Source organism: Planococcus citri, chromosome 2, assembly GCF_950023065.1.
Source record: "Planococcus citri chromosome 2, ihPlaCitr1.1, whole genome shotgun sequence".
Lineage (NCBI taxonomy): Eukaryota > Metazoa > Arthropoda > Insecta > Hemiptera > Pseudococcidae > Planococcus > Planococcus citri.
In genome coordinates, this window is record NC_088678.1 from 44,505,940 (window position 1) to 44,533,309 (window position 27,370).

Sequence of the window (27,370 nt, forward strand, 5' to 3'; positions counted from 1 at the left end):
TCTACCCATATATTTCTATGTACAAAGGTAAAATTACAGTGAGGAAGTTGGATTAGAATGGTCTTTCGTCAACTATAGCCATATTTTGTGGTTTACTCGCGTAGCAGGGGAAAAACCAGTTGGTGGCCTTACTTGGAACGTGGCCTTATTAGGGCTATCTAACTTAAGTACTTACTTGCTCAATTTTTTTTATGGCAGTAGACAATTTTCGAGAAGATGAGAGGCTAATTTCAATTATTTGAAAAATCAGGCAAAACCTCACCTGTTCGTTCAAAATGTCCAGTATTACCTACATATAATCCGTTTTTCTTATTCTTGTTCCGGCACCTAAATAAGTAGTTGGCTAGAAAATTATTATTCCTGTATACTTGGTTTGTAAGAAACAGAAATTGGATACGAATTTAATAATACCAAGATGACTTTACGCGATGAAAAAATTTGATATATTTATAATATTAACGAAAATAAATTTAATTTACCGTCAAATTCTCCAGAGCATGAAGTTATTAGAAAATTTCTTTCAGTACGGAATTCATTTTCGATATATGAAACAAAGCCCCAAAGCGTTTATAACATGTACAAAAGGCAGAAAACTTTTCGTACCTATTTCTATTTTTAGTCACGAACAAATATATAAAAACTCGTAAATTAGAAACTCCCTGATTTTTAAAGAACCTCGATGGTAAATATAAAAAATGAAAATAAACAATCCTATATCTATGTACCTATATCTGCTATCTGTTAAGCAACTGTGTTTATGTTTATACATACGAGGTATTCCTTTACCTACATACACAATGAGCTGTTATGATGTAGGAAACCGTGCAGTTACTGCCTGTCATTCTCCGATACCACAAAGCAACATGACATAATTTCCATCATAGGCCCTTCGCAAACCACCTAGTTAAAATTATGTCAAGCGAAATGATCTTGCTTGTTATACGCATATTTGTTTCATTTCATTTTTCCCGTAGTAACACTCTGTATATTTAAAAAATTTTACATTTCGTGTAACGTAAATATTTCGGGGGAAAAAATCCTAATAAAACAAAACTATGTTAGCTGTCGGTAAATCCTCTTTATTTATTTATTTTTTAGAACTGTTCGTACGAACAATGATTTTAAAATTTAGTTATCATTTAAGCGCGACGTGTATTTAACAGATTGAAGATTTATTGAAGACTAGAAGAAGTGGCGAAGGGAAAGGGGTGAAGGAAACAGTTCGTCTTGTTATGTCTATGAAGTAAATCGGACGATAAATTAAACGAGGCAACTTTTCTCAACTCGTGAAACTTTTTAGGCTCTGGTTTGAAAATTTTTCATCAAATCGAAAATTGTCGAATGCAGAAGAGAGACGAGCTTAGTTCGATAAGAATCTTTAATTATGTTTCGCCTGTACCGACTTCCTGTATTAGATTTGCGGTCAAATTCATTACCACAACTATGACGTGTTCGAAAGCTTGACGTTAGGGAAATTTGGCGATTTATGGTTTCTTAACGGAATTATAACTTCGTTTATCCAAGACGCGTAACATGGTTACCTCTTTTTTTTCCTCCAGAAGAAAAAGAGGGGAAAAAATTGAGTACCTGGTACCTCTACCAACTTGTACCTGTAATGGAATTTTTGTGAAATAAATTATAAAGTCTTGTATAAATGCATAGTTATTTTTGTACTTAGTTATACGGAAGCGCAGTGTTTTTTAAAATTAAATATTAAAAGCTTGTGTCGATTTTTTTTCTGTTTTTGCAGTGGAGAAAAACCATCAATTGGGTGTATATGTCTGGATATTCATTATCGTTAGTTGCATTGCTCCTGTCTATCTTCATTTTAGCGTATTTCAGGTAACGTACATTTCAATAATTTGTTTGTATATCATGTACCTACCTACATATGTTTATAATGTAGACAAATTTAAGTGATTTAGACGAATAATTTTTTTGAAAAGTTTCCAAACAAGACGTTACTTTAAAAAATCAGTGATAAAAAAATGTTTCAAGAAGTCATGTTGGTATTTGGGTAATGTTGAATGCTCCCTATCAATTTCATATTAGATGTGATAAAAATCAACAGGTGGCTATAAAACAGTAATCAATTGGCATTGTAGGCAACACATATAAGTCCTCTAGCCTCTGTCCTCGTAGGTGCCAAAATCTAAAAATGTCTAGTTTTGCCCCTGTCTAGTCTATTATCAAAATAGGTCCAATCTACTACCTATGAGACTTCTCCACGATCTTGAGGAAAATGAGAAATTTTGGGTTTTTATCAACATTTTTAAAATGATGGAAATTAATAACATTTTACAAAAAAAAGTAAATTTTGAAATAGAAATCTGAAAAATGGTTTCTATTGATACTGAAGTCGACACCCCCCCCCCCTTGAATTGATTGCGATTATTGTTGTCTATTTTTCAGTGAAATCAAATGAACAAACTGCTACAGAAATGCTGTAATCAGTCTATTTTCGATCTGGCAATTTCTTTCTCGTCTATTTTGAAGTTTGGAGAACTTTTGAGAAGATACACCTCCAGGAATATTTTTAGATAGGTGCTAAATTTCATTTTTTTTTTTTTTTTTTTTTTTTTTTGATTTTTCGAGGAATTCTTCAACATTAAAATTTGGCTAATTTTCCACCAAAAAAAATTAAAATTTTTTCAATCAAGGTAGAAAGTTGAAATTTGGTTTCTTTCTACACTATTTTTGACCTCCAAAATGAATTTATGATGGTGTCGAGTCGTTTTACACCCTTCGTCGGATTTTTGGATTTTTCAATTTTGAAAAATTGTCATTAAACTGGTCAAAATAAAATTTACCACTTTCAATCTCAGATATACTATATTTATGACCCTTTTGGTCAATTTAGGCACACGTTTTTTAAATCTTTGTAAGCACCGATATTTGCTAAAAAATTTGAAAAATCAATTTCTTTACCTAACTGAGCTACTCACTTATTAAGTACATATGTTTTGAAAAAAAAAACTAAAATACGTAAAATTTAAAAAAATGCAAAATTCCTTGTTTATGAACATTGAACACATTAAGATGAAAAATTGAAATTTAGTTTATACCCTATTTTTGATCTTCAGAATAGATTGATCGTGGTTCTGAACTGTTTTGGAGCATTCAATGGCCTTTTAAATTTAATTAAAATAAGTACCTATGTACGTAGATTTAAACTAATGTAAGTAACAGAAATAATTTTTGAAAATTTGCACTTGAAACGACAGGAAGGGTTACAATACTCTAAATTCTAGTTTATATGTACCTACTGAATTTCATTTTGGCCATTTTTGTAGGCTATAAATTTTTCCAAAAATTGGGAAATCCAAAAACTTGCTAGAGGCTTCAAACCAAAAAGATTCGAAACCACCACCACCAATCAATTTTGGATGTCTAAAATAGACTAACAACCTTTTAGCATTCTACTTTAATTTGACTAAACTCTTATTTCTTCGTAATAAAAAGACCCAAATTTGGAAATTCTTCAAAAATCGAGTAAGGAACCTCAGCACCAGAATTTAGACTACAATATGGTCTAGGTATCCCCAGTCAAAAAAAAAATCTACCAGTTGGGTTACTTTCCTCAAATACTCGTAAGTAAGATGGAATTGCTATTGAATTTGAAATTCAGCATATCCAAATACTGTACAGGAAAGTGCAAAAAAAATGAATACATCCGAAATAATAATAAAACTGGCTAAAACCTGACAAATATACCTTTAAAACCCGAAACCAAATCATAAACAGCAGGATTTAAAAACAAAAAATTCTCTAAACCATACGGTCTACACGTGGTTTCACCTACCACAACCATCGACGGGTTATACGAATAACGTGTCGTGTTTTTTCCACGAAATATCCACAGTGATATTTCATATAAAGCCGGTAGCAATTTATGAAAGAAAATTTAGTATGATGAAATTTCTCGCATTACATTTGGCGACAAAGTTGAAAAATTAAATTACAAAAGCCGCTGGTATGAAAAGCTGTCAAAGCTGTACTATTTCTCGTTATATTTTTTCGTCAATTTTTAAAACGTATTTTTTAGCTGTCTGAATTTATGTCGTTTGCGGAAACATTGTGACTATTTCATTTCACAAACTTCGCCCCGAATTGGTAGGTAGGCTGTTTTACACGGAGTCTTGACGGTGGAAGTTTTCACTCACCGTAATACTTACTTAGTTGCAACTTATGTATAATGGCGTGTACACGTGTACCTATTTTTTTTACAAACGAATAAAATAGTGGTGAGTTTATACGATGTGGTAGTTTTGGTGGAATAATTCAACTCGTAGATTATTTATTAACATTTTGATTGTTTTGTGTCAAAACCTCTGAGGTACTCTGAGAATTTGAGAAAGGAGCTGCCCCACCTTGGTACTCGTCAGAGCACCTTTGGTTGAGCTCATAATCCTATTGATATTTTGAATGATTAAGATATAAGAATAATATTACCATATTTCTACGTCAATTTTTCACAAAGTACACCTACATAGTATTAAATTTTAGCAAAAAAAAAAAATCAGTTCATTTTAAAATATCATTGGACTGCCTACATTTACATACGGGCAGATGGACGATACAGCATGTTGAAAATCTATTCTAGCGTAAATTTTGATTTATTAATTACGACGATGTATACGTATATGTGTATAATAGGCCAGCATCGTCGAATGATTTGATATGTTGAGCTGTAAATTTGGGGGACTTTGATATGTGGTTTAATCGTACTCGACATATTTGAAAATCAAAGATAACTAATGCTACCATGTTTGCTCCAGATTCGGGTCAATAGCTTCGAAATGTGCGTTTAAAAAAATAATTCGGTGAAAAACCAAACGTTCGTTTACGAAGTTTTCATCGTTATTTATTAGTTTTGTTTTTTGAGCGAATAAAAACACCCGTTAAGATATGAAAATACCTACCAAATGTGGTTTTCGAGAAACCTAAACTCTAGGCGAAAAATTCACCTCGTACAAACGAGGAAGTAAAATTTCATCAAAGTGTTTAAAATTTGATATTAAAAAATACTTAATGTTTGTCGTGAAGTTTATCTGGATTAAAGAATAAAAACATATAAGAAGTTCGTTAGAAAAACATGTTACATTCTAAACCAAAACATTTGCAGTTTTTGATGTGACTTAAAGTTGAGGACGCGTATTGTAAACTTTTTATTTCATCGTTTAGAAATTTTTTCTGCTATTTTGTCAACACTGAGTTATACACTGTAACTACACGAATGAAAAAGCGTGAATTTTTAACATACCTAACGAGAAATTTAATTAAACTGTACATTCGTTCAACTCGTCGAATAATCTGAACGCTTGAATAGGTATTCTAAAAACTCAAATTGCGGCGAATCGATTTTACAAGTAGGTACTTATTTTATTTTTGTTTGTTTTTTTCAGAGCGCTCCATTGTACTAGGAATATTTTACATATTAATTTATTTGCATCGTTTTCGATCAACAATTTGCTGTGGTTAATTTGGTATTTATCCGTTGTTCCTTTTCCTGATGTTATTACAGATAATGGAGTAAGTATACACGTACTTAAATCTACATAATAGTGCTGAATAATGTTACCTATTTAATTTTCTATATTATAGAAAATTAAATAGGTAACAAGCATATGCATGAGATGAAGGGTAAATTTATTTATTTTTCAAATTTTTCGGTCGTACAAAGGAAAAAATTTGTTTAAAAGTCATAGGTACCAACTATCTAATTTTTTATCCACCAGCTATTAAGTACATCTAGCTCTCATGAAAATTCTTCCCACTTTCACAAAATTTTATACGGCAGAATTTGACAGAAAAAAAACTACAAGATATGAAATATTTAGTCTCCATAAAATACTTTAATTCGAAAATTTACTGATATCCATAAAAATACCTACGCTGATATCGTATGCTATCGATTCTCGTATTTTTTCTCAACACTAGTCGTTAAAATTTTGGTTTGTTGAATTTCCACGAGTATGTGCCTACAAAAAAAGAAGAAAAGGTAGGCATTGTTTACATTTTGTTATGCCTACTCGTATCCACACACACAGATACGTCTTTCTGCCAAAAAAGAAAAAAAGCTATAGCAACGCTACTGGATATAAAATATAAAGTGATATTTTCAACGTTGATGTTCTCAAGTTAAAATATAAAGAATATTTGTACAAAAATACCAACTTGTATTTTCTTACATGGGAATCTCGGATGCCTCCTGCGTACCTACAGGATATCTAAAGAATAGTTATCCAGGCTCGCAGACATTTCGGATTTCGTTGTGAGTGAAAAACATTGTATCAATTTGTTGCGAAGGCGCCTTTACGGAATTTCAACGCAAGTTTTGAAAAAATTAGAAATAAAGAGTATTTTACCTCGAGCAGTGATTACATATTTTTCGATGTTGGTCTAATTCGTGTTTTATTATGAAACATTTCTACCTCAAAAGCTAAAAAGATTGCTAAGAAATTATAGGTAGAGCTTCGTACGAGTAAGTATAAGACAGGATCTAAGTAATTTAAATAGAAGTTATTCGGTGGAAATACTTTTCGCGGCGTTTTTGTGGGGTGTTATAATCGTAGATGCTAAGCTTCTATCGGAGACGAGTGCTGTATAGGAACAAAAATAAATAGCTTTTTCTGACTCAGAGCTTTGAAAGAGCAAAATTATGCGGTAGTTATGAAATGACATTATTTTCTTATTAGTGGAGACGAAATGAATTTAAAGTATATATCTAGACCATACGTGTTACCAACTATAAACAAGGAATACCACAAATTACAAAATTAAAGCGTTGCATTGTTTGAGTGGAATGAAAAAGAACACAAAAAGCGTGGAAAAGTTTCGAATTTTTCAAAGATTTTGAAATTATTTTGTCGTACCTACGTCATAGGGTAAATCAAACAAGTCATATGGTTTTTTGAAAAGTGTAAAATTTACATCAAAATCATGAAAACAAAAAACTGAAAAATTCTTGAAATTACCTACAATGGAATCGCTCAAACACACCAACAATTTTGCAAAATTTCTTGGCTAAAAATTTTCCGGATTCCTATTTTTAAAAAAGTGCAAAATGCAGAGCTAGAGGAAAATAATCTGTACCTACCTATACGCATCGTATTTACGGCAAACTGGTTATGCAATTTTATTAACACCATCTGTTGCTCATCGCTGTGTTCGTTTGTAACGTGCTAATTCGGTCAGGAGTAGCTTCTTTTTCCTTTTTAGATTGCGATTTCCGACTAGAATTTGAGGTCGCCGAGTCTGAATCTGGCATCAGTTTTTTGTAAGGGCCACTTCGTCATTGAAAAATGCTCCAGGGTCAAAATTTTTCAATAAATTCAGTGAAAAAGATGAAAAATTACAATCAAAATTTGAAAAATGCATAAAAATAGAAAAAAAAGTGTCAAGTTTGGTAGAATGCTTTTAAAATGGGTTAAAGACAGAATCTCGCCTTAAGAAAAGTTTTGAATTATGAATATTTCTCGAAATTTAAATAAATTAAAAATAAATCAAATTGCATCAAATGAAATAAAATTATCTGAACTAAAACAAAAAGTGTTGAATTAAACATAAAATGAATTAATCAAAGCCAATTAAATTAAATTAAAAATAAATCAAAACAAATATGAATAAGATGAAAACTGAATTCAAAAAATAAAATTTAAAATTAAAATCGACCAAAAAAATTGAAATAAATGAAGTTCAATTACATGAAAAATGAAATTGAGCTTTAAATTATATTAGAAATAAACATAGAATAAACAAATTAAAAGTGAATTAAATTGAAAATAAATTAAAATGAATTAAAATGAACAACATTAAATTAAAGTGAAAATAAATTGAAATAAATTGAATTCAATTTAAAATGAAGTACAGAATGAAATAATATAGGTGAAAACTTGAATCACGTTAGGTAATTATTAAATTAAGGAAAATAAATATAATCAAAATAAATTAACAACCAATTAGGTACTTTAAATTGAATTAAACTAGAAGTAAGCTGATGGACCTTCGGTGTAAAACACATAGGTAGGTAAGTACTTAGGTAACTAGGGTGGATCGACTTAGACTTTTTTTTGGAAGGGATTCAATGAAAAGTTGTGGGGATACTTCAAAAGACTGTAGGAAAAATTTCGGATCCCTCATCTTGAACCATCACTTTTCTCTCAGGGTTTCAAATTTTGTTTAAATTAAAAATGAAAAAAATAAAAGTTTTTTTTTGTGTTATCCACTTAGAAGTAGGTACTTATTTACATAAGAAAACTGTTTTTGAAATTTGTTCACTATTTTAATTCATTTTACACAACTTTTTAATAGGTCATAGGTCTCCAAAATCGTATCATCTTTGCAAGTCATGCGAAACCCTTGAAAATAAACCTCCAAAATCTTCAATTGAGACTACATATAGAAAATTTCTTCTTCTTCTTTCATAATTTTTATCCAGGCATTATCCCAAAATTGATAGGTAGATACAGATAGCTGGTATTTCTCTGAAATTCAAAGCCTCAAAAATCTTCACTCACTAAGGTAACAATAGCTTCGAAAATCGTCACTTTGGATAGCATTTGTAGAATTAATGTTACTCGTATTTTTCTTCAGATAAGATGATTTACTTACTTACAATGAAAGGAACCAACTTTGAGTTTGATAGACCTAAAATCATATCAAACTACCTAGTTATTTTATGTACCTAATTCAACTCTGATCAAAGCATATCAAGTATACAATACCTAAGTATTTTAAACTTAGTTTATACATACCATTTTACTTTTTTTATCGAAATTTTTTATGGGCTATGTGAAATTTCGCAAAAAGTTTTCAATCAATGCTCAAGGCTATGCCATTTTTTCGTATCGCATTCCTTTTAAAGAAACGAAAAATTATATGAAAAATTATTCAAGTTGGTCTCGAAGGGTTGAAAAGGCTCTCATCTTAATTGGAATTGTTTTTTAGAAAACAATTTTTTTAGAGGTTCTAAATTCTGATGTTTAGAAAAATGCGTACCATAAAACTTTTAATTTGAGTTACGTTGGTGTGAATTTTATGAAACTTATCACTATAAAAACAACTTCATAATATTCAGAAGCCAGTAAAAAATTCTCGAAAAAATTTAGCCACCTTTTCGTCTACGTACTTTACTCGTCTAATTGACTGATCTTGCAAAACAAGTAGGTACGTATTACATGAGAAAATTGTGAGAGTTGCTTATTGATGAAAAATGCCTATAGGTATACTGAAATTTTACCATCAGTTTTTTCGAAACTAATATCTTTGATAGCTTTCTGTAGGTTTTGTTATTTTATATTTATTTTGACATGGCGTATGGTAGGATGAGAAAACACGAGTTAGGTTGTCTATAGGTATGTCCAAACCTACCTGATCATGAGTACTTTTAACGTTCAAACTAAAGTTTGACTCGGTATCATTTCACTTTCAATAAATACATTCGACTTGAAATATCTACCTACCTACATATATTGCATTGTGCACTCTAGAGACATTAAAGTGAAAATAATATAGGTAACACGAGTATTGCAGATAAAATTACGAACCAACTACTAAAAATTGTTTCTTAAAAGCCATTATTCAAAACCTTATCATTTCCAATAACTTTACGGCTTTCGATATGAAAAAAGTTGGGAGGAATTTTGTAGGATGAGGCATCCGTATAGAAAGTATAGGAACAGATGTACAATTTTTACAAATAGGTATCTACGATGAAAAGAGCAGTGCGTAGCTTGGTTGGTATAGCTATATTCGCTCTTTTTCTGTGGTGCATAACTTACTGGACAGCTTATACTCGTAATAAGATATGAAATTCAAATCATTAAGGGGAAGCTTGGTAGTTGGTTGCGGTTTTATGCATCCTTCTGTTTCTGTAGGTATAGTGGTAAATTTTTTGAATTCAAATGAGCAATAATATTTTCAGTAAATTAATTATCCATTCTAAAGGTTAAACAGCAGCGTTCGAGAAAATCATCATAAATTCTTTATATTTCATCGAATAATACCATAAAGGTTATAGGCAGACGATTACAGATACCTGTATACCCAAACCAATGTAGAAAACACGAATACAAATATTTCGATTCCTTTGAATAGTGATATCGAAATATTTATACACGTGCATGGCTTTAATATTTAACTCACGATGCATATCCAAATATCGTCTATCTACAAATATGTACAAAACAATATTTATGTAGGTATTGCATATTACGACGGTACTACTACCTTTACAGTAGAATTTATAAGCATAGGGTGTAGCGAGTCTATTCGTTTTAAAAAATTCGTTTTACGAAATAAATCTTATTTTAAAAATACTTAGGTAGGTAGCGGATTGCACCAAAAAAAAAAAAAAAATGCCAAACAAACCTCGGGTACATACCTATACGTAACAGAAAGCAGAGCATATGTTATAAAACTAAAAGCATTTACGAGAAAAAAAAGGAATCGTTTGATTTTGGTAACACATAAAGTGGAATACAAATTGCTGATTTTCGCCAACAAGTACATTTTCATTTTAAAACTCGATCTTAATTTTTCTTTTAAATAGATTCAGTCACTCCTATTCGCTATAAAAATTCAAATAGATCGAAAAGCAAACTCGATTAGTATTTTTATAAGGCTTTTCGTCTGATTGAGAAAAGTTTTTGGGTATCATGTGCCCCCATAAAAATAGGTACCAATCTTTTTTATTACTTTCAAGTTTTTTTTTCTAACGTGGCGTGGTGCCGCGTTGTACTAGAATTTATTCGTGTATGAAAATTTTTTTAACGAAACTTCACTTCCTTTTGTTTGGTAAGATCATTATGGATATAGGACCCATAATTTCACTGATCTTTAATAATTAAAAAAATTGCACTAGAAATTCTGATATTTCACGAATTTTACAATTATAAAGGAAGGGGGTAAGAAATCTGAAATCATTAATTTTCTGCACATTTTTATTTTATTAGATGGTGAGTGGAATTCTTGTCACTTTCCTATCAACATTTTTGATAAAAACAAAGTGTAAAAAGAATTTTTTGGAATTTTTAAAAGCATTTTAAAATAACAATTTTTTAAAAAAATTTCAAAAAAAACAAACAAAAACATCATAACTCATAAGCTATACATAACTGAGAATTTTTTCAAATTTTCAACTTGTTGTCTTCATACTTTTTTTAAAAATAATTTTAATTTTTTAATGGTGGTACTTATGTTAGGTAAAACTGATTTTGTCATAATACCTGGACATTTGGATAGCCCTTTGATATTGCAATAAAATGAAAAAAAAAGTTTTCATGACAACCTACAGTAATTTGAAACTGGAGTTATTCGCATTAGAAATTTTCAAACGATGCCATTTTGTAAAATTTTAAATACTGAAATCTCTCGCAAAAAAATTCTAAGAGATCTCCGGTTTGCGTCATAGACTAAGTATCGTTTAATGACCTCTACACGCAATATGCAAAATATTGAAAAAATCAATGATCCATCGAGCAATTTTTGTTGGATTTGACATGGAAAAATATTAATTTTTATACCCAAGTACCTCTGATTATCGAAAGTAAATGTTCAACTGAGTCTGATTGAACGATTTAAAAAAAGATTGAATCCTCTGCTTCATCCTAATAGGTACTTGTAAAAAATACGCTGTATATGTAGAAAAATGATGTGAAATAAGTTGCATAACCAGTTTGCCGTAAATACTGTACCTATACGTACTTGTAATACATTAAAATGTTTTATCAGAGGATATATTCTGAAAATAAGATGAAAATGTAATTTTACTATGATAATTGAGAGCTATGTGTTCTCCTCTTTCCTTCGTTGCTCCGTTGCTCCTTAATCTCTCCCTCCCACCATCCTCTTTATCTTTTCTTTTTTTTCTTCTCGAAAGAATAAATTCAATCGAAATGGGTCGTGTTGGACTGTTTTCTTTCAAGAGCCCAAAAACACAAGAATAAAAGTTTTAAAAATAGAATAAAAAATTGTAAATTCTAAAATTAATTAGGTATTTTATAAAAAAGTTTAAAAATTGACAAAGTCATTTTATTCTTTGGCATTTTTTATGAGAAAATTAGTATTTGCTTACAAAGTTTCTCATAAACCGAGGAACAGTCGCCAGATTGGGAGATACTTAACAAAATATAGGTAACCGGGTCCTACCGTAGATGTATAAAATTGTTCCTATACTGCCTAATGAAAACGTTGGTAAACATATCGCCTATCCATCAAATCGAAGGTACATACAAATCGACATTGAAAAAATAATTTTAAACAAGTTTTTGTCCATGGGGAAGATAAGCACTCTACTCTTCGAAAAACTTTAAAAACTTTGATAAATGATGATTTTTCAACGAACATCAAATTTGATGGAGCCATAAACTCGTATATAGGTAATTGAAAAAAAAAAGGAAAAACTATTCTAGACTAGAAAATAATCTTGAATATTTGGGAATGACTTTGAAAACCGAAAAAATCTTATCACAAACACGCGGAAACCATGAACTTTCAAAAGTCAATTATATTTTTCAATATTACGAAGAGTGATTCATTTTAGCGACCTTTTTTTTTCAAAAAGTAGGCGTTATAATGTCATACAAAACGATAATCGTTATTTTATAGAAATATCGTTTGATCGTAAATTCAACAAGGTGGTTTAAAAAAATATATACCTTACCATGTTTGATACAAATCACTTCTGAATATTCCCGATGGTCCTTCAAAACTAAGATTTTAACTGTTTTGAACGTCAGAAACACGTGGATGTTGAAAATTAGGTACGTCGAATAAGTATCCTCCGTAATACATACCTACATTCTATAAGTAACGGTATCAAAACCTATTTCCTCTTGAACAAAACGATAAAAACTGAAATGAGCCTCAAACCGGAGAATTCCGATGGGAAAACACCACTTATCTTCCTATCCATAGTCTACTCGCGTGTTTAAAAAATAAAGGGGTTATACCTACGTAACTTTAAACGTAATATGTATAGCGCAATATATAAGTGATAAATTTGATGGCTTTATTTTAAAATAGCCAGGTTAGCTATTTATCAACTTATACGTATATCTTTTATTCCAGGTATGGTGCCAATCTTTATTCATTGTGACTCACTACTTTATGTTGACCAATTACTTTTGGATGCTTTGCGAAGGCTTTTACCTTCACTCTTTGCTAGCTTTTGCATTTATAATGGAAGAACAATTATTGAAATACGTTTACGTAATCGGATGGGCTGTTCCATTCATTGTGATCGCTAGCTATGCAACATTGAGGATATTCAATGGTGATAATAGAGAGTAAGCGAGTTTCGTTATTGTTTTGTAGGTATTTTTATGCTTAGTTTAGGTATTCTTTTATTTTTCTCTTTTTTATTTTATCGACTACCTATAGGTGCGCTATTATGAGAAAGCCATCTTATTCGTATTATAAAATTGGAAACGTGCCAATTTTGTTGCTTTATTTGATGAATGACAGTTTCGTCGAACGAAAATTCACCTACTCTAGGTACTGATATGATAGAAAAATTGGAAAATTGGAAAAAATTCAATATTTTAACGCCTTATAGGAATATTTTTTTTATATTAAACGGGATCGTTTAACGCTTGTACGAGATCATTAGATTGAAATTCGCCCACTTATCTAGGTATTTTTTATCTGAAAATAGGTAAATAATTTTCCCAACTCATTTTTCCTTCGAATACAATGCTTTCAGAAAAAGTGTTTTTTTAAAGAAATTTTTAAAAAGTAGAAATGGGGGAAAGTAACATTTAATTTACGTTACGGGCACGTGGCGTAGGTATTAGGTCGAAAATTTATAGCTTGTGGGCACTTGGTTTCAAAAACAAAAATAATTAATTTCATAACCAAACCTGTTTCAAACTTTCGATAAAAGTATATGAACAAAGGTACCTACTATACATACGTAGAATTGTTTTGCTATCATGATAGGTAGGTAGGTAAAATAAGGATCACATTCTCAACATACCTATCGTATACTGTACGTGTGGGTATATAGTTACAGCTTCATGTATATATTAGACGTTAGCATATTGAAAAGTTGATTTAATAATTCATTTATGTAAACCGCAAATCTATTTCACAGCTGTTGGATCCACGAAAGCTCGTACTCGCACACACTTATAATTCCAGTGGTCATATCATTATGCATAAATTTAGTCTTCCTCGTCAGCATACTGAGAGTTTTGTTACTCAAGATAAAAACCAATACGAGTCAAGGACAGAATAGAAATGAACTAATAAAAGTATTTAGAGCGGCGTTTGTTCTTGTACCGTTATTAGGGTTGCATTACATGATAATACTTTTCCGTCCGGAGAATGATCCATTTTGGGAACGAAGCCATGAAATATTATCGGCAGTTAGTGCTTCGTATCAAGTATGTAACGTGCATGTTATCACCTTATTCAACGAGTACATGTAGATAATTTATCTTTCTGGCTACTGTACAGACTACAGAGACCCTGTAGCTATTGACTTATACAGGGTGTCCCATCGAACGTCCGAAATACTTGTCAAACACATTTATGCAGAAACATTTTTTAAAAAAGGACCAAACCTTGGAAAAAGAAAGATTTGGTATCAATCGTTTTTGGATTATTTCATTTTGCAATGAAATAATTTTTTTTTAATGACTGATTTGCCAGAGTCCATTTTTTTCAAAAATTAAATTTGCTGGAACGAATAATAATGTACCTATTTCCATCGTTCTGAGCTTGAGCATGTTTCCAAACCACTCTCTTTCAGCCACATGACACATTCCATACCTAGTAATACGTATACGTAAGTATTCATAACTGAGCCACTTTTCTCTTTGTCTCTTCACATCTCTCATCCTTCATCCACCAAATCGCTTTTTCAGTGACTTACTTTTTTTTCACATTATCCGTCGAATCCTTTCTTTCTGATCCATCCTCGCTGAACGTTTTCTTATTGTTATAAAATCTTCGCGTTCACAGACGTATTTCATACGTAGTCGTACCAAAGTTGACTTTCAATAGGCCACCCTGTATACTATAAGCGGATAATTAGAATAAGTTTAACACGACTTGTGTAGGCGACAATTTCCTGCTGATATAGGCAGGAATTGATTTTCATCTTGAGGTGCTGCGTGTAATATGGATAGGCAGGTGGATAAGTAGACTTGGTGCATATTGAGAGAGAGTTCAGTTTTCATTATGAAAATGTCATAAGCATACAATTTTATAACGTATTCGTGTTATAATTATGGGCTGAATTTTGTAATTTCAACGTAATATCTACTCGTATACAGTACCAACATTGAAAAGGTATTTTAAACGAGATACCAGCAGCTGTCGCTGCTTTTAATTGCGTTAACGAACGTTGATTTTATTATTGTAGCGTGAAATATGTACACATATTTCATCAAAATCTCATCTATGCGGGAGTTTCATTCTTGTAAATCATTGATGAAAAAGGCAAGAATGAATCGAGTTTAATGCAATAGGTACGCCTACGTGAGCCAGATTAGGCTAAACTATTTTCATTGATGAAAATCCGGGCGTATTTATAATCTATTTCATTGAATTAATTTTAGTAATTACTTGCCTGGAACATTTTTTGCTAGTTCGGAGCACAATTTTATGCTATGTCGTAGTTACAGTTTTAGGTACCTTTTTATCAAAATCCTGACCGATTGAAATGGTTATACTTATGTATTTGGCTATTCTCATTAATACCTACTTAATTCGTCTCATGAGTCATGATCTTGCAGCACCTCCATCGATGAATATCGTTATTATTAGTTCAGATTACCTACTACTTGAAGTATCTCGTAATAATAATTGTACCTAACAATTTGATTGTATATTGGTCTTGTTTTTAGGGATTGTGCGTAGCTTGTTTGTTCTGCTTTCTGAATAATGAGGTAAGTAGAGTTAACTCTGAATTTAGTTTTTATTTCAAAATAGTCTTAAGAATACCTACTAACCTATTTAAGAAATGCTTCTTATACATATACAGCATGGTGTATATTCAATTCCTTGCGTGTGCCTCTACCTATTATACCCTTACCTTTCTTCCACCCTATCCTCAAACAGTCGAACTTCTTTCTCTTTGATTTTAATTCACATTCAGGCTGTGTAGTATAGGTAGGTAATAACACCGTGGTCATTGAATATGGTTGCGCTATCTTTCGATAGTTAAATGAAAGAAGAGAATCAACAAGCTTCATTCCATTCCATAGTTCAATTTTGTCTCCGAAATTTCCCCTTCAACTCATTTGTAAAATCTGTCACGAATCAATATTAATGTTTTAAATTAAAAATAAACTTCTTCCGGAATTTTTCAATTTATTTTTATTTTTTTGTTTTAGGTTCACGTACAAATCAAACGAAAATGGTATCAGTTTCGTGACATACCAAGTAATCAAGTCTTTTCAACAGTAACAGGCTCGACGTACGCTCTAGAAAGACGAGTAAGCTCCTGAATTGAATAAGTATTTCCTCGAGAACGAATTTAATTGATTTTCATTCCTTTGAAACGAAAACTGTATTTTCAGGCAACTCGATCGTCACAAACTGCAATGATACCACAAACGAACGAGGTATCGCCTATGTTAGGGGAAGAAAAAACATCACCTTTCAAGAGTGATGAAAGAAATAATCACATCAGGTTGATTGATCCATCGGTGAATGGCATAAAAAATGTAGTCATTCGCAATAAAAAATCAGTTTCGTTGGTAACTGACCAAAATTATAAGAACAAGAATTTTTCCAACGAGGATCTCACGATGCTACCGATGAAAAAACCTCTAATTGGTAGTAATGAGAAGTTGTATCGAGAAAGTGATTCTCAAATCGCCGAAGATTACGTGTGATAAAATCACCGGTGTAAATTTTGTAAAAAAAATTGTATGTAAAATGCTGTTCAATTATTTCAAATTAAAAAATAAAATAAAAAAAAAACAAACCAAAACGCATGTTCGAATGTTTTTACTCGCAATAATTTGTATACTGATGTTTTGTTTAATCCTAATGTTCTTATATTTCTTTGTATTAATTACGTGTTGTTGATTGTGTTTTTATTTACAAAGTATTCCTCGGTGGTCATTTTTTTTTTTTTTGAAATACATAATTATCGCTGTTATTTGTTGACTGACCTGACAAAACGATTAAAAAGTGTAATTTATAGATTGGAAATTATTTATTTTAAATTACTCTTGAATAGAAGGTATACAAAGGAACCAGACTTACGACAGTACATACTTGGAGTACTTCTAATTAACAATATCATTAAATGAATACATTAATTCAAGTAGAAAGAATTGGGTATAAATAATGATGAGTAATTAAAGTAAACTTATTCAATTCAAAAATCAATAGTTTTATACAACTTCGATACACTGCTGAAGAAATTCAAAAAATGTGCAGATTTAACTAATTCACAAATCACTCCGACCAACATAATAATTATAATTTGCAGTTAAACATAAAAATAAATTAAATAGCGATTCAATATAACACAAAAAAAACGATATATAAATAAAGATACGAAAAAAAACTGTCACCCGTATCACTTGATTCAATGATTAGCGATCGAAACTCCAGATAATGTTTTTATTTCACTAATCAATCTTTTACAAGCTTCCTTGTAATCAATGGGTCGCAGATTCATAGCGGTCATTCTCAAACGATTTTCATTCTGAAATAAAATGAACACAGGAATTATTTTTCCATCATTGAAGTCTCAAGAACACGTATCGCAATTACAACTTACATTGAAAGTATCCATTTTTGCTCGTAATCTGAAATTATAACTTTTGAATAAAGGTTTACGGAAATATTCGTCGTAAGAGGGTGCATCGTTGAAATCTTCACGACTTCTTCCAATCTCAGCTGCGGTAGCTCCTAATAAAGTTTCTGCTTGATCTTGGAACATGGAAACCCATTGGTTACCAGTCCAGTCGCAGAGCTGAGCCTGAAATCGACGTATAACGTTAACAGATCTGACAGAAATGATGGAATTTACAAACGTGGATACGTACATTCAACATTAGTCTATATTCGAAATTCGGGAATTCTTCATTACACTTTTCACATCTGTAAGTTCCATTATTGTTATCTACAACCTGCAAAAAACGTAAGACATAAGATTTTGATTCACATAATATTATGTTATTCAAGTTTGATATAAGTTGCTTGCCTTCTTTTTGCATTCTTTCGAGGGACAAGCCTGATAAATAGCACGATCTGATTGAATAAATAGTACAGTAGCTTCAACGTTGAAATAATCAGCTTTGTCTTGACTTCCTACTTGATTCATGAGCGCTTCCTTCAATGTCCATAATTTTCCTCCAACTATGACCATAAATTTTCAAAATTCCGTTAAAGATACTTATGAGAAAAAATGGAGTAAAAAAATGAATGCATTTACCATCGCCTCCAACTCTATTCGAAATGCTATTAAATTCATGGTTACTATCCAACGAATCGAACCACCCTCTCAATTGATGAGCTTTTGGAATATCAGGATTTATCTGCATTTGAGATGATTGACCGAATGAAGCCGATTTAGCGCCTCCAAATTCGGTGATTCTCGCTTGTTTTATCGCAACCACTGGCGTATTGGAAGCGTCAAAATTTTCAGCATGTGAATCCCATAACGCCACATTAAACTGTTGATACAATGCACACAATTATTTAAACATTCATATGTAAGAAAATATTACAACACTGGATACCACTTACTGAGGCATCACTATTATCAACTAATGTAATTTCGCGTTTTCTTAATTCTCGATTGGTTGATCTAGCTCTCAAAGTTTGAACGTCAGTGGCTGATTTACAAACACCCACGATATCTAGATATCATAAAATCACGATCAGTAAGACGAAATTAGAATTTCCGTTTAACAAAACAATCAACAAAATATTCCTTACCGACAAAACTATCCGGGGCGATATCTTTCAAGGCGCTCAAAGGAGTGAAATTGAATTGCAATTGAGGAATGGAATTATCATCTTCGGTGCTCGGCACCACTTGACTATCTGGGTTCAGAGTTAATTCGAAATCGTGCGGTATTGTGGTGAATTTTTTATTAGCTGGTTTGACTGCACATCGGCTTAACAAGTAAACTCTGTTCAACTGAAAAAAGAGAAAAAATATTCATTAACCGTCTCAAAAAGATTGAAGGCTCTCTAATTCACTTACTTCCATCATATCGTAAAACCTATCGCAAGCATCATTGAACGCAGTCGCTCTAATAGCTCCTGACGCATCGGCAAGATCCATACTAAAAAGTTTACCATCTGATCTTGCGTTGGACCACGTTCGAATGCTACCCTTTGACACGACTCGTGCTTTAATGGTCCATTTGTTTTGATAAGGGTTCAATGCCTCAATAGGAACTATGTTGCCTCCTTGAGGTGACGCACCCATATTCCTGTTAAAGCCTAATACACAATTACACACGATTATGAAGGTACGTCGTAATACTTCAGTTCAGGAGAACGTGAAAACTTTACCATTTCTTATCGGCGAAGGAGCAGCAGCGTTGTTGCGTACAGGAGCTGATAGTTCTGCTGATGGGCCATTTGCAGGAGTTTGCTCTTGAGTAGCGCCGATCTCTTCGTAATTGACAGGAGTTCCGATTTTAGTACCTACGGTGTCTCCGTTCACTAATACGGTCAACTTCAAAATCACTAGTACTTTTCTATGTATAAAATACATCAACATGAATAATGGTTCTACCCAATCAAGTAATTAAATCGTCTAGGGTAAGAAATTCATACTTCATTCCTCTGCCGCAAGCGAGTTCACTACAAACGTATTGATCCAAACGAATTATACTATTTTCCTGCAACTCTCCATCTGTGATCATGTAATTCAGCTGAGTGGTTAACATGGCAAATGTGTTGAAATGTATTCCATCGGAAATGATGATCCGATATCGTTCCGCCGAGCCTCCGGATGATATCCGCTTGTGATTCTAAGGAAATGATACCACACGTTAATGCTAATACAACGTTTAATCACTATTTACGAAAAATACAAACCAAAAATTGGACAATGGGATCTTCGATTGTTTCTCCTCTCATGATCGCCTGAAACATAATGATGTTATTTCAGGTCACTACTACCGTTACCCGAGTAAAATTACGCAAAATGGCTCAATACACGAGGACTTACCTCAATACATCTTTGAGTTAATTTTACTGCCATGCTGATGGGTAACTAATTTGTAAGTAAGTAAATCAATTGATACTGAAGTAATCAAGTTATTATCGTGTAGCGTAAGCAACCAGATCACGAGTTTTCCGGAAATTCACACATTACCTCAGAAAACTGAATACTGCTGATTGATTGAGAACCCAATAGAATGTGCGTGAAATACAAAGAAAAATGAAAATTACACAATGAACTAGAAACCTCAAGAAATCTTACAAATAATTACAATTCAACTTACCAAATTCACTCGCCACAAAACGAAAGCAAAATAAAATAGCGCCAATTGGAAATTTTTCTTATTTCGGCATGCTGCATTGCTGGTTGCTGCGTTTTGCTTTTATCACTGTTTATAAATCTTTCGCAAGGTTGCGCCACTAAATAAATAAGACAAAACAGTGTTGTAATTCTTTGTTTTTTAAACTCCTTTTCTTTTTTGAAATTTTAATTTTAAATTATTTTTGAAACAATTACGCGCGAGAAAAAATAATGAAACGATAATACATGGCGCAAATGAAGTAAAGCATTGAATTAACCTAGTAATTTAAGTTATGCGATGTATTTATTTACAGTTTCAAACGCAAATTAATCGTCTTTTAGATCATGGAATTTGGAAACGATTGCCTCTAGTCGTAGGTCTACTTGCTATAGGTATACTACTTGACCCTCGACCCTCGACCCTTGAGTCTTGACCCTACAATAATTATTTTTCAAAATACACTAATCATCCCTCCCATTGGCCATTTCTCGACGCAAAATTCAAAAACAAGAAATGTTTTAATCAATGGTCAAGCACCAAAAGTAGGTGCCTCGGATAAATTTCTATTTTCTATCATAGAAGATTTAGATCACTTCCTACTTTTCAGAAAAAGATTTTGGTAGAAAATACGAATAACAAAATTTACTACTACAAAACATGAATAGGTAATTTATTTTCAATATTGATTGTTATTTAGAATTTAAAACTAATGAAGAGATTGCATTCTTGTACGGGTAACTCCGATCTGCAGGAAACTCGAGGAATCAGGAGATGAAGTATATCCAAATGACTTTCAAGATAACCCACAGTGCGCTTTACAAAAAATATTGAACTGAAAGCTGCACCGGTGTTACCTAGGAAATCATTTTAGCATAAAGTAATCTCGTCAATTTTTCCTAAAAACAAAAATAAGAAAAATACATACATTTTTGGATTAGGTAATCACTAGGTAGGTATTTAGGAAAAAATACGATAGTTGAAAGCAATAGAGACAATTTCAAGTAAATTATTGCAGGCAATTATTTTTGGTTCTAACAACGTTTTGAGAAATTTAAATTCGATTTCTTCAGCTTGAAAACGCATCAGCAGGACAGGAGACTCATGCGTAGTATAGGCGCATTAATCCAAACTACAGGCATTAAGTATTCGGAATTCACAATAATTTTTGATCGACTTTCAAAAAAAAAATAACGTTCATTTTTTTCACATGATGATGAGAAAATTGATTTAAATTCATGCGTATCAATTTTTTTGCATTTACATATTCTCATTAATTAATTTAATAATAATGAAAAGTTACCAGAGACATGTTTCAAAACTCCAAAGTTATCGAAAATTTAATTTTAAAATAAATACTTGAGCAACGCTATCGAATGCCATTAATAAAATATGGAAGGCTTAAAAATTATAATTAAAACACATTCAAACAATGGAATAAAAATGATTTTATTCCTCGCGCAAGAAAATTGTATCGATAAAAAGCACGTACCGGTTGATGTCATGTGTACAGTAATACACCACGTATAACTTTAGACTGCTGTTGTATCTGAACAGGAAACTTATATCTTAACGAACGACACCTACTTCGCTGATTAAAAACAACGAATTATTTAAAACTTATTATTATTTAAGTTATATAGTTCATAAACACTATAAAATTAGGCAGCGCACCGGACCTACATGCTTTTCAGCGTCAAACGTGTACAATTAACAAATTTTTTCGATTGGTCAACTTTTGACATTTTGCTTGTTAAATTAGACGAACGTTATAGCGCTAATGTAAAGAAGTCTCGTTAATTACCTTCTTCCGGTTAATATCATGATTTAGACAACTCTATAGCATTGAATAGTATTTACAAGTTGAGAATCTTCACCATTGTCGAGTGATGCTTTCAATTACTGAAAACCCACGTCTTTTCTCTTCTCATTTTTCATTAGACCAAAGGACAGTTCATTTCTTTTGATAAATTTATCGTCGAATAATACTTCTCATTTTTTCGACTGAGAGGACGAAATATGAGGTACCAGCAACATACAAATACAAGCATGCATAACACGAGAAATGCTAAGAAAATGATACACGAGTAATAATTCGAATTTTTTAATAAAAAATATCATTTTAAAACCATAGTAGAAAAAAAATCGTGTTTTTAATTTTGGTAAATTAAAAAGAATTCAATAATCGTAAATAACATTTCATGAATGATTAACATAGGTAGGTAATTAAACATTATCAAACAATTATAAATTTTTATTAACTTCAATGAATTATTTACAATACAAATTATGTATAAAACCTAATGAACTTTTTCTGTAGTAATAAAATTTCTACGATTCTCATTACAACAAAACAGCAGTAAACGCGAATAACACATTCAATATGAACCATTTAAAAATCAACGTTTATAAATATCACAATATAAATGAATAAATACATAGATAGATAAATAAATAAATCCTTGGGATAATCATCAGTCATACGACAAAAGCTAATGAATCAATTTATCGCCGGACCGTAAAAATTACAACAATAACTTATCAAGAAATCAATCCTTTCAATGATGATGCCAACTTCTGAGATTTATAATCACTCCTTAATTGAATGAAATTATTCAAAACCGAATGTTCCAATACAGCCTGAAAAACAAGAATAATTTAAAATTGTACAATACAATACAAAGTTATATCATACGAGTATAAAAAATAACCTCTCGCCAACTTACTAATGTTTCTCCGCAACAAACTTGCTCCAGATTCTCAGGCTTTACTAGTAGTAAATTACAGAGCGCATGCAACGTATCAAATAATGTCGTCAATAAATTGGAGTTGATTTCTTTGATGCATTTTCTATATTCGTTGACATCGCATATAACGCATAATGCCCCTAAAAAATAAAAATTACTTAGCAACGATAAATTAACCATTGAAACATATTCGAAGAAAACTCGACAGTGTGCAGTTGCTTATGGAAAAAAATGCAAGTACCCTGACCGTGGTAAATAAATACCCGGAAATTGAAAGGGTAAATAATGAACTTCGTAATTTTGCTGATAAGCAACGTGCAAGAAAATATGCCAACAACAACAGCTACATAGTACTATCTCCTGGATTGGTTGATCAAAAACAATGCACCTCGACGAAAGAAACTCTAGACAATAGCCAAATCAGCAGAACTACGAGTAGTACGCAGAAAAGACGAAGTCGGATGAATGATTCGAGTCGATTGAGTCGATACAGTTCTGACGTTTCATCTAACGTATACCGTAAGAAGAAGTATGAAGATTGGAAACTCTATAAGCTACGTAAAGAACGCAAGAAACAGAGGTTTTTGCAAAAGTACTTAAGATCTCATCCATACGTAAGTCAATACAAACGTGATTACATTCTGAAATATGGCAAGCCAACTTTCATGCTAAATGCGCAGAAATACCTGCTACGTCAGAATTTTGCAGTCACAGAGGCGTAAAAGGTTAGAAAACGTTAGTAACCACGCAAAAAGCTAAACTTTACGATTTCTTTTTTATGGATAAGTCGTTGCAACTGAATTTTTGGGGCATAAATACATCGTAAAAACAAACGTGTGTTGTTTTCATTACCGGCTGAATTATACGAGTATTGTAACAAATGGTCATAAATCACGCGATGAAACCGCACACCCAACTCTATTAGAACATTTTCTGCATTTTTGCCGTGTAAACATTCCTGAATCAGTTTAATTGATTTTCTCATAAATTGTACCACCGATTTACAAGCCTGAAAATGAAAAAAAAACATATATTTATAAAATTTGTAGCGAATAATTTTTTTTAAATTACGAAATCATTTACCAATGAACCAACGGTATCCCCTTCAGTTTCTGGTTTGAAATCAGTCCTTTTCTGTTCAGCCTGGAGAAAAACTTTTACCCATCCGACCACAGCAGTAATAGACCTAATTTACAACACCATTACGATTTAGGTTCAAAATTTTAAAATAATTTCATTGAATAACTGAAACAAACCTATCAAGACCGGTGTCAAGTTTCATTTCAGTCTGTTCTAAAATCATTTTTTTCCTTGATAAACAATCTCCCAGCTTGACTGTTGATCTATAAAAAAAAAAAAAAATAATAGTAATAAAAAATAACAGCATAACAGTAACATTTTCAAATCTAGTTTCGTATCTTTAAGGATAAAAATGTACCCGATTAGAGGAAACAAGCAATCCGCGACCAGTTTATCCAATAAATGTATAATAATATTGGTTTGTTGCACTGTTTCGAAGAAATAAATTTCCGGTTGTTGGGTATTACTCTCTGCAATAGGCACGGACTGAATTCCCAAGTCTATGGCGTAGTCTACGTATTCGATGATCAAGTATTGAAGAAGTATTTCGAATATTTGCATCGCATTTGATTGCAAATCTTTGGGATCTGACAGCTAATTACATTAAAAAAAATATAACAGTTTTTCAAAGTAAAAATTAAAACCACGTAATGATGTAAAACTATACCAATTGGCATCTTTTGAACGCTTCTTTGGACTCTTGCAGGACATAAACAGTGATCTCTTCTGATAAAAATATTTCTCCTCCGTAATCTTCGATCTGAGCAATATTTATGTTTGCTCGAGTTCCAATTACCGCTTGAATATCTCGTCTTAATTCTTGAAAACTGAAAATTTCTTCAAAATTAATGATCCATTCGTATAAATATTGAGTAGCGTAATGTTTAAAAAACAAACCTGCTAGCAGTGATTTGTTTCTTTTGGTGACCTTTGGATTCGTAATATTTCTGCAGTACTCGATGACATTTTTCCTTCAGATTTTTCAATTCGATCCTAAAAATTTCGATAATTACTTAACAAATGCAACTAACCGCTGAAAAATAAAAATGTTTAAAATACTTACGCAATATACGTGTCAAGATTTTTTTGGAAAATATTTTTCGTTAACTTCTGCAAGTAAGTGGGATCGTTTCCTAGATTGTACTTCGATAAATTTACTGACAGTTGTTGTAATCTGAAATTATTAAATTTATAATAATCCAGCCGTAAAATACTTCATACGCAGGTATTCAAAATAATTTGTAGCATACTTGCTGTAGAGATCCATCAAATTCTTCAAATATTTATCATTGTCTTTCAAAGAATCCGATAAAATCGTTTTTATATGTTGCTGTGAAATCAATCAAAAATTTAATTAAACCACAAACGAGTGCAGAATATTCATAATCAGTCCGTCATACCTGTAGTTTCAAATGATAAATATTCAAAACAAACTTCGCATTGATTTGCTCAGGATTATTAAATACGCAGGCGATTGTTTGGAAATTTTTTTCGCACGCAGGAATCACCTCATTAAATACATCTCGACCTGATAAAACACCCTGTAAAAATTTCATTATTTAATAGAGCGTTAAAATTTCGAAGATGTCAATTTTAACTGCTTAAATGCATGATTGTGTACTTCTGGTCTTACTTTTTGGCTTTGTTCAATAAAAGCATCAACACACTGAGAATACCCTTTGAAGAAAGACAGAATTGACGCTATTTCTTTCATTTTTTGAAAAGAATTAGTATTATGAGCTTGCACGAATTGCTCTATCAGCGCACGCTCAATTTCATCGTATTTTTGTTCGATTTTCTTCTTAGCTTCTTCAAATCTGCATAAAATTGGGATGAGAAACATTCAAAATTTGATTAAATCTTGTACATTGGTCAAATTACCTGCTACCCGGAAGTTCTTGAGCGATGAAATACAATTTCCTAATCACATCAGCTGCTTCAAACAGCTGAAAAATTTGCATAAATTGATCAAGTTTGAAATCGGAAAGTGAAAACTGAACGTGCATTATTTACCTTGTTAGTATCGGAAAATAATTCAATATTAGCAGGTCCGTGAGTTAAAAATTCCGAGAAGTAATTCATCAATTTCTGCGCTTCAACGGCACGAGAACGTGGAATATTCACAGCTTCTAGTTGGCCTCCAAGGTGCATCACTTTGACAGCTACAGAGTTTATTTTTTCATCCAATTGATAGAATGAATTCATACATTCCTATCGACAATATCGACGGGTTGAGAATCAATGAATATTCGCCTAAACAGGAAAACTACAAACTACGCGAAGTATTGTCGAAAATGTTGACTTACTTTATTACATTGCAGCTGTTTAGATAGATCTTGCCATAGCAACTTTTCTTCAGATTTGCAGGAATTCTTGATTTCATCGCACTTCTTCTTCTGCTTTTGTTGCAAAAACTCCAGGTCTCTGAGAAAAGCCAAGAGATAAAAGAGATTAAGAATATATTACAAAAAGCTCTTCGTAGGGGCTGGCAACTGGTATCTCACTTAATGCATTGGGTAAAGGCATCTTTCATTACATCGGCGTTGAAATTATAGTTTCCTTTTTCTTTGGTGTTTTCTAAAATTTTCCAAGCCAATCTTTCGACAAATGTTTCGGGATCAAATGGTTTCTGAAAATTAAAGTGTTGATAAGTTACAATATTATGCTTATTTCAGGAGGTAGAATGTGATGAGAACGTGAAATCCTGAAAAAATTCATCACTGCCAGGTGTTTTGCACATACCTGTTCTAATTCTTTCATGTACTGTTGCATCATTTTGCTGCAGTTTATTCAGACCGGAGTTCATGAAAAAATAGAGAATGCGTCTTCAACAATTATAAAAACAATTCAAAACCACACTTTTTTATATAAATCGCTAAAGAATTCAAAACCACCCTTCGATTTCCTTTTTCCAAAATTTTTTCGCATCTTATCAATTTTTTTTCAAACTCAAAACAACAACAACACCAACAAACTGATCACGTGACGTCATTTTTGTTCGTCATGTCACCCTATGTCACCCACACTCACAACTCACATCCAATCACGTGACGTGATTACACATGCTTTCCAAACCAAAACAATAACAATGGA

The 27,370-nt window shown here is 31.9% G+C and overlaps 3 protein-coding genes and 1 long non-coding RNA gene across 9 annotated transcripts in view; 1 reads left to right on the top strand and 3 right to left on the bottom strand.

Moving 5' to 3' along the window:
- LOC135835949 (calcitonin gene-related peptide type 1 receptor-like) overlaps positions 1 to 17,160 on the top strand; it is a 95,661-nt gene extending 78,501 nt beyond the window's left edge. For all 5 annotated transcript variants that reach the window (XM_065350475.1, XM_065350473.1, XM_065350474.1 and 2 more), the window contains 7 exons: positions 1,751 to 1,842; positions 5,406 to 5,532; positions 13,072 to 13,289; positions 14,096 to 14,387; positions 15,855 to 15,896; positions 16,344 to 16,445; positions 16,530 to 17,160. In XM_065350475.1, the coding sequence (XP_065206547.1) occupies positions 1,751 to 1,842; positions 5,406 to 5,532; positions 13,072 to 13,289; positions 14,096 to 14,387; positions 15,855 to 15,896; positions 16,344 to 16,445; positions 16,530 to 16,847 (1,191 nt within the window). In that variant the 3' untranslated portion in view covers positions 16,848 to 17,160. The remainder of the gene's footprint in view (positions 1 to 1,750; positions 1,843 to 5,405; positions 5,533 to 13,071; positions 13,290 to 14,095; positions 14,388 to 15,854; positions 15,897 to 16,343; positions 16,446 to 16,529) is intronic.
- LOC135835948 (replication protein A 70 kDa DNA-binding subunit-like) lies at positions 17,155 to 20,571 on the bottom strand. 2 transcript variants are annotated; one of them, XM_065350471.1, is made up of 13 exons: positions 20,436 to 20,571; positions 20,159 to 20,321; positions 20,026 to 20,073; positions 19,762 to 19,958; positions 19,495 to 19,682; positions 19,181 to 19,422; positions 18,910 to 19,114; positions 18,718 to 18,830; positions 18,404 to 18,644; positions 18,173 to 18,327; positions 18,015 to 18,098; positions 17,747 to 17,947; positions 17,155 to 17,671 (listed from the first exon to the last, which is right to left on the bottom strand). In XM_065350471.1, the coding sequence occupies exons 2-13, from the start codon at positions 20,189 to 20,191 to the stop codon at positions 17,552 to 17,554; spliced, it is 1,827 nt and encodes a 608-aa protein (XP_065206543.1). In that variant the 5' UTR covers positions 20,192 to 20,321; positions 20,436 to 20,571; the 3' UTR covers positions 17,155 to 17,551. The 2 variants fall into 2 exon arrangements, with proteins under 2 accessions (XP_065206543.1, XP_065206542.1); XM_065350470.1 differs by having other exon boundaries at positions 20,159 to 20,324.
- Positions 20,572 to 21,106: 535 nt separating this feature from the next.
- On the bottom strand, positions 21,107 to 22,267 carry LOC135835950 (uncharacterized). The gene is made up of 2 exons (XR_010556980.1): positions 21,943 to 22,267; positions 21,107 to 21,349 (listed from the first exon to the last, which is right to left on the bottom strand). It is a non-coding gene; the product is annotated as an uncharacterized LOC135835950 (long non-coding RNA).
- A 271-nt stretch (positions 22,268 to 22,538) lies between these two features.
- Positions 22,539 to 27,247, bottom strand: Sec10 (Exocyst complex component Sec10). The gene is made up of 17 exons (XM_065350481.1): positions 27,020 to 27,247; positions 26,782 to 26,906; positions 26,584 to 26,701; positions 26,291 to 26,488; positions 26,159 to 26,223; positions 25,911 to 26,094; positions 25,678 to 25,818; positions 25,528 to 25,607; positions 25,341 to 25,451; positions 25,175 to 25,270; positions 24,945 to 25,104; positions 24,636 to 24,871; positions 24,454 to 24,540; positions 24,281 to 24,383; positions 24,050 to 24,206; positions 23,177 to 23,337; positions 22,539 to 23,090 (listed from the first exon to the last, which is right to left on the bottom strand). Exons 1-17 carry the CDS (start codon positions 27,050 to 27,052, stop codon positions 22,992 to 22,994), a joined length of 2,154 nt encoding a protein of 717 aa, XP_065206553.1. The 5' UTR covers positions 27,053 to 27,247; the 3' UTR covers positions 22,539 to 22,991.
- Positions 27,248 to 27,370: the final 123 nt, after the last annotated feature.